At 33.0% G+C, this 6,000-nt stretch overlaps 1 protein-coding gene and 1 long non-coding RNA gene across 2 annotated transcripts; one reads left to right on the plus strand and one right to left on the minus strand.

Moving 5' to 3' along the window:
• The first annotated feature begins 1,107 nt into the window (after nt 1-1,107).
• Nucleotides 1,108-1,474, plus strand: LOC107059172 (uncharacterized). Its single transcript, XR_001472530.1, has 2 exons — nt 1,108-1,151; nt 1,242-1,474. It is a non-coding gene; the product is annotated as an uncharacterized lncRNA (long non-coding RNA).
• A 765-nt stretch (nt 1,475-2,239) lies between these two features.
• Nucleotides 2,240-5,711, minus strand: LOC102601548 (uncharacterized). The gene is made up of 12 exons (XM_006340539.2): nt 5,326-5,711; nt 4,649-4,808; nt 4,351-4,551; nt 4,097-4,161; nt 3,966-4,005; nt 3,795-3,853; nt 3,609-3,695; nt 3,426-3,476; nt 3,113-3,334; nt 2,795-2,888; nt 2,563-2,703; nt 2,240-2,472 (listed from the first exon to the last, which is right to left on the minus strand). The coding sequence occupies exons 1-12, from the start codon at nt 5,551-5,553 to the stop codon at nt 2,390-2,392; spliced, it is 1,431 nt and encodes a 476-aa protein (XP_006340601.1). The 5' UTR covers nt 5,554-5,711; the 3' UTR covers nt 2,240-2,389.
• Nucleotides 5,712-6,000: the final 289 nt, after the last annotated feature.

Consider the following 6,000-nt stretch of genomic DNA (forward strand, 5'->3'; position numbering starts at 1 on the left):
TTTTAAAAAGTCCAAACTCTGTAACACTAGTCAGGAGCCAATCAAATTCGAATTTGTTTATATTCTTCGGGGATAGTTTGGTCGGTAAGATGAGATAGATAGATATAATTTATGAGATTATTTTATTTCATCTTTTATATGAAATAATTTATTTCACTATTTATATTAAAAATAATGAGAGAAAATAATCTTAAAACGAAATGATATTCCTTATCAAATACAGAATAAAACAATCTTATGAAATATTCTAAAAAATTATTATATTTGTCCCACCAAATGATCCTTCTTATTCCAAGAAGTTTGTAGCATTTTGTACAATGATTAAGTTTTTTCAACTTACATTTTCAAAAACAAAACTACATAATTGAGAAAAGAATTGATTGCCGCTCTAACTAATATATAATTATCTAAAGTGGAACGAACAAAATTTAAATTTTATCTCAATATCCTATAGAGGTAGTTGTTGATGGTGACTAGAAATAGTGGTTGGGTCATCGAAGTTGATGATGGAGCCCGTGGAGGTTGGTGAAAGAATCAAAGCATCAACCAAAAATTTTAAGATGAGCGGAATAGCAAATGACCATTTAAATTCCTTTGAAAAACTTTACACAATCGGTGAGGGACATGTGTAGGTAACACCTCTCATACGTGTGACCAGGGGCGGAGGCGCGGAGCCACCCAATGGTTAGGAACAGGGACACTCTCAAAAATAGTAATGAGCCGTAACTCAGTGGTAAAAGTGTGCCCAATCCATACACAATACCCAAGTTTGAATTTTTGCATCAACATTTTGTATATTTTATTTAATGTAGTCTTCTTTAAAATGGTTAATTAATTAAAAAACGGAATACTTTTCTGCGTATAGAGTAGTAACTTAGTGGCAATAGTATGCAAAACTTTGTTTGCCACTAAGGTTCATTCGAACCTTCTTCCATAGAAAATTATATTATTTATACATTGTCTATATATAGTAGAAGATGTCGAACCCCTTTCGTCTAGTTTGTCTAGTTTGTGTATTTACTTCTTCATATTTTGAACCCGTCAGTAAAAACTCTGACTCCGCCACGGCATGTGATCACTCGATTCTTAGATTTATACGTGGACTACATTCATACTGGCCATGACAATATTTACCAGTGCAATCAGCTTAGGTATATATCAGTTTTCATCCTGCCAATTGCTTCTTTCTATTTTCTGGCCTTAAAAATAACCATATGTATGTTATGTTGGATAATTGGCAGGTGGTGTGGGGATAGCAAATATGATTGAGAAGCTGGAGAACCAAGATTATATGGGATTTGATAACCTTTGTTACCATTCCTAGATATGTAATTTGGCTTTAAAACAAAGGCTAGTTGTGGAAGGATATGACTACTTAATTCCACATTGTAATAAGTCACATTTTCAATTTATATTGCGTCTATTTGTTTTCAAGAAGAAAACAAAATTATAACTTGGATCCATCTCTATTTTATTCGAGTAGTACTAAATTTCTTGTACTTCGACTATTTTGATATCCGCTACAAATAGACTACAAGAATATTTCTTTTCACTTAGAACAAAAGTTTATTTAGGAGTCATTATTTTGTGGTATCCTATAAAGGCCTTGATGTTTTGCATAGTCAATTTTCAACCTATTGAATATTATTTCATAATCACTTATTAATTCTTAATAAACCGTCTTAAAATAAAGGGATAAGGGTCTGAAAAATACTTCAACTTTGGTCGGATTTGCTGTTGCGATACTAAACTTTCATAAGGACCTATTACCTCCCTAGACTATTTAATACCGTATTTTAAACATATATATTTGCCCACGTGGACATAAAAAATAATGCAAAATTATAAATAGTAATGTGTCCACGTGGGCACATATATACCTTTAAAATACACTATTAAATAGTTCAGGGAGTAAAAAATACGGTATTAAATAGTCTAGGAAGGTAATAGGTCCTCATGAAAGTTTAGTATCGCAACAGCAAATCCGACCAAAGTTGAAGTATTTTTCAGACCCTTATCCCTTTATTTTAAGACGGTTTATTAAGAATTAATAAGTGATTATGAAATAATATTCAATAGGTTGAAAATTGACTATGCAAAACATCAAGGCCTTTATAGGATACCACAAAATAATGACTCCTAAATAAACTTTTGTTCTAAGTGAAAAGAAATATTCTTGTAGTCTATTTGTAGCGGATATCAAAATAGTCGAAGTACAAGAAATTTAGTACTACTCGAATAAAATAGAGATGGATCCAAGTTATAATTTTGTTTTCTTCTTGAAAACAAATAGACGCAATATAAATTGAAAATGTGACTTATTACAATGTGGAATTAAGTAGTCATATCCTTCCACAACTAGCCTTTGTTTTAAAGCCAAATTACATATCTAGGAATGGTAACAAAGGTTATCAAATCCCATATAATCTTGGTTCTCCAGCTTCTCAATCATATTTGCTATCCCCACACCACCTGCCAATTATCCAACATAACATACATATGGTTATTTTTAAGGCCAGAAAATAGAAAGAAGCAATTGGCAGGATGAAAACTGATATATACCTAAGCTGATTGCACTGGTAAATATTGTCATGGCCAGTATGAATATGATAATAGAGGCTCTTCCAAGCAGAGCAATTACTCTTCTTATGACGTGTTGACCAACTACTGCAGCAATTGTTGCTATAGAAACGAAATAAGTAGCTGCATTTTGAAATATGAACTGTCAAGATTTAACTTTCTTGTAACGTAGTTATAGTGAAGATAATTTGTTCATGTTTTGTCTGTTGCGTACCGTATGGGACAGGGAAACGCTTCAATAGGTAATATTGCACAACTGACATAGAGGATGAAAATGTCATTGAAAAGGTTGATGTTGCACTTGCTACCTGCCATATTTGTTTCATCACTTTGTCAAAGAACAATATATGTGAGACTAATTAACATCATTCGAGTACTTATTATGGGTAATAGTTATTGTATTACCCAACTGTCAATGTATAGAAGTTAAACACGATTGGTTTTACATGAACAAGAGTTGTTCATATCTGTACAAGAAAAAAGAAACAGAGAAGCAGATGAGATATATGGAGTATTAAAAGGCAAGATGTACCTGAGGAGGAATTCCAAGTTCTAGAAACAGCGGTCCAAGGATGAAGCCACCTCCGAGACCAAGCAATCCGCCAACAATACCAGCAACTATGCCACAACAACAGTAAAAGAAGAGTAAATGTGGCTTCCAGTTTGTTATCTCTTTTCCTTTTGATGCTATCACCCTTGTCCCCTTGTACAGACATATTGCTTCATATAATGAAACCGAAACAGCAACAGGTACCTAATTAACACATATATGAAATCATCATCTTTCTTGCTCATTCTTAAAATTTGTAGCATATACTTGAACTCCCAAACTAAATGGGAATTACCTGCAATAAGTTTAAAATCCAGTACCCGATGGAGCATGTCACGGTGTAGGTCTGCAAGAAAATAAATGAATAACCATTGGTATAAAAATAAAAAAAAGCAGCATATCATAGAGTATGTGTTGGAGACTAGAAAGATTGTTTACTTTTCTATTAGGTACAAGTTTATCACAAGTAGTTGCTTACCTTGACAATTTGAATAGCTAGGAAAGCCACCCAAACAAACATTAGAAGTCCCAATTCTTTCCAGTAAACGTTGCGAAGCATAGGAACCTAATCAGGTGACATTTGGAAAGTTAATTAAATAGAGAAGTTGTTAAGGAAGGTGGGATTAAATTTAGTCATCAAGATATCAAAAGAGCATGTACTTACAGTGTCATCTACACAAGCTAATGGACCAGTAGGAAGTAGCTTGTATTCCCCTTCAGACTCTGCATTCATTTCAACTCATAATTTACTTCTTGTATGATCTCTAATTATGTTTCTACTAGCTACTCTATTTGTTTTCATGCAATCGCGCACTCAAAGAAGCCAAAATTTTACCTGGCTTGTACTCTGACTCCAACTGCATCTTGGTTGCTTCCTGGGATTATATTGTAGCGCGATATCAAGTTCAAGTGAGTTCATGAAAAGAAACGGCACAACTTAGAATCATGAAGAAATGTAAAACTCACTTTTTTCATTATTGTTTCCTTCTTCCATGTCTCAATTCCCTTAAACAAAGCCTTTGTCGAGGTACCTACAACATATGTACTCCTTATAGTTAGCCTTTTGCAAAAGATGGAATAATCTTGTACATGGCAGGAATCCAAGAGAGTTAAATTTCTAAATTCTAACATTTCGTCACAGGTACTTAAACTACACTGATAATATAAAAAGTCATTCAGTACGACGATCAAATTGATTTGGGAATGGAATAGTTAGTTACCAACAAAAAGGATGATAAGGAGGACAGTAACCATCCAATCAGCAAAGATGACATTGAAAGCCACCCCAATGCTAATACCAAGCATTAGCATAGGTTGTAAGAGCAAAGCCAAATCATAGTCAATTATAGGCATGTCTAGTGTTGGATGCCTCAGCCTCATGTTGTAGTACACTGTTGATCCAGCTGCTCCCATTATCATGCCTTTAACAAAATCAATATAGTTTAGTACTGCTTCACAAATATATACTAAGTACATGTTAGTATGAAAAAAAGAAGTACTATATATATACATACATACATTTGGAAATAGCTGTAGATGATTTTGGGTCAAAGCCAATAATAAGAGTTAGCATTGGAACAAAAATTCCACCGCCGCCAACCCCTCCGACGCTTCCCAAAGCAGCACCAAAAAATCCCACAATGGACCCAACAATTACTCTCCATCCAAACTCCATCTCCTGTATGCTCCCAAAGAAAAAACATTATTTACTACTTGATATATATTACTAGCTCCATCGGTCACAATTTATGTGATATTATTTGACTGTGAAACAAGTCAGGAATATTTGTGTGTCGATAAATCATTCCATTAAAAATTAAATTATTTTTAACTATCAAAAGGTATCATGCCTTTTGGAATGTATAAATAAGAAATATTATCACATAAATTGGGACAGATGAAGTATGTCTCAACACATTCATCACATGGACTTGATTCATTTTCATGAATTAAACAAGTGAAAATATTTTTGATTTTATATATATGTGGTAGTAAAATTTTGAACTTAGGAGGTCTGCCTGCTATTTTACCATATCTCATTTAAAAGCTAGACGGTCACACGATTCAACATGAACTTAAAAACAAAAAGCAAGTCTTGGATATATAGGTTCAAATTTCATTGGCACTCAAATATCAAAGAATCATGAAAAAACTATGTAAAAACATAACAAATTGAATATGCTCTCTAATCTTACCGGCCAGACGTGCTCATAAGAGGACTTTCCACTCCACAGAAAATGCACAAGCCTTACTGCAAAGCCATGTGGTCTCATCTCATTATTCTCCACATAACTAATGTTATAAGTAGCAGTTGGCTCTAATTTATCCTTCAAAGTAAGCCTTTCTGCATTAATCCCAACATCGCTTATTATGAATAATCCCCAGCATAGTATCCATACTGCTGTTACGAAAAACGCCTTCATTCTCTTTTTTAATAAGAATTATATATAGAAGTAGCTTCCTCTGTTTCCTTTGAGATAATTAATTGGCTACTTCTATATATATTCCACTTTGAAGAACCTGAGGCCTGAGGGGAATTAAAACAAACTTCAAGAATATTGTATGCTTGAATATCCCTTTATTGCCTACGTTTATATATAATATGTAAAAGTTGAAATAGCTATGTGTCTGATATGGACATTTTACATGTTTTGTACTGTTAAACAAAGATATCCTTTTAATTTATGTCATTTAAGAATTTTTGTCATTTTTGTGCTAATAAAAGAGTTTGATCGAAAATAGTTACGTACTTCTCACTTTAGAAAACCAAAAAGATATTAATAGTGTAATTATATCTTTTCCAATTTCGTATATACATTTACTATCCTAAGAATAAGATGATATATAATTACTAATTGCTCATTTTTCGC

The sequence above is a fragment of the Solanum tuberosum genome, unplaced genomic scaffold, assembly GCF_000226075.1.
Source record: "Solanum tuberosum cultivar DM 1-3 516 R44 unplaced genomic scaffold, SolTub_3.0 scf00020, whole genome shotgun sequence".
Classification (NCBI taxonomy): Eukaryota; Viridiplantae; Streptophyta; class Magnoliopsida; order Solanales; family Solanaceae; genus Solanum; species Solanum tuberosum.

Excerpts from the sequence above, each read along its gene's own strand:
- LOC102601548 (XM_006340539.2), bottom strand. The coding sequence starts at position 5,553 with ATGAAGGCGTTTTTCGTAACAGCAGTATGGATACTATGCTGGGGATTA. Across the intron at positions 4,162-4,350 it reads CCTTATCATCCTTTTTGTTG|GTACCTCGACAAAGGCTTTG; the intron begins GTAACTAACTAT and ends CATATGTTGTAG. Across the intron at positions 3,854-3,965 it reads GGAGTCAGAGTACAAGCCAG|AGTCTGAAGGGGAATACAAG; the intron begins GTAAAATTTTGG and ends AAATGAATGCAG.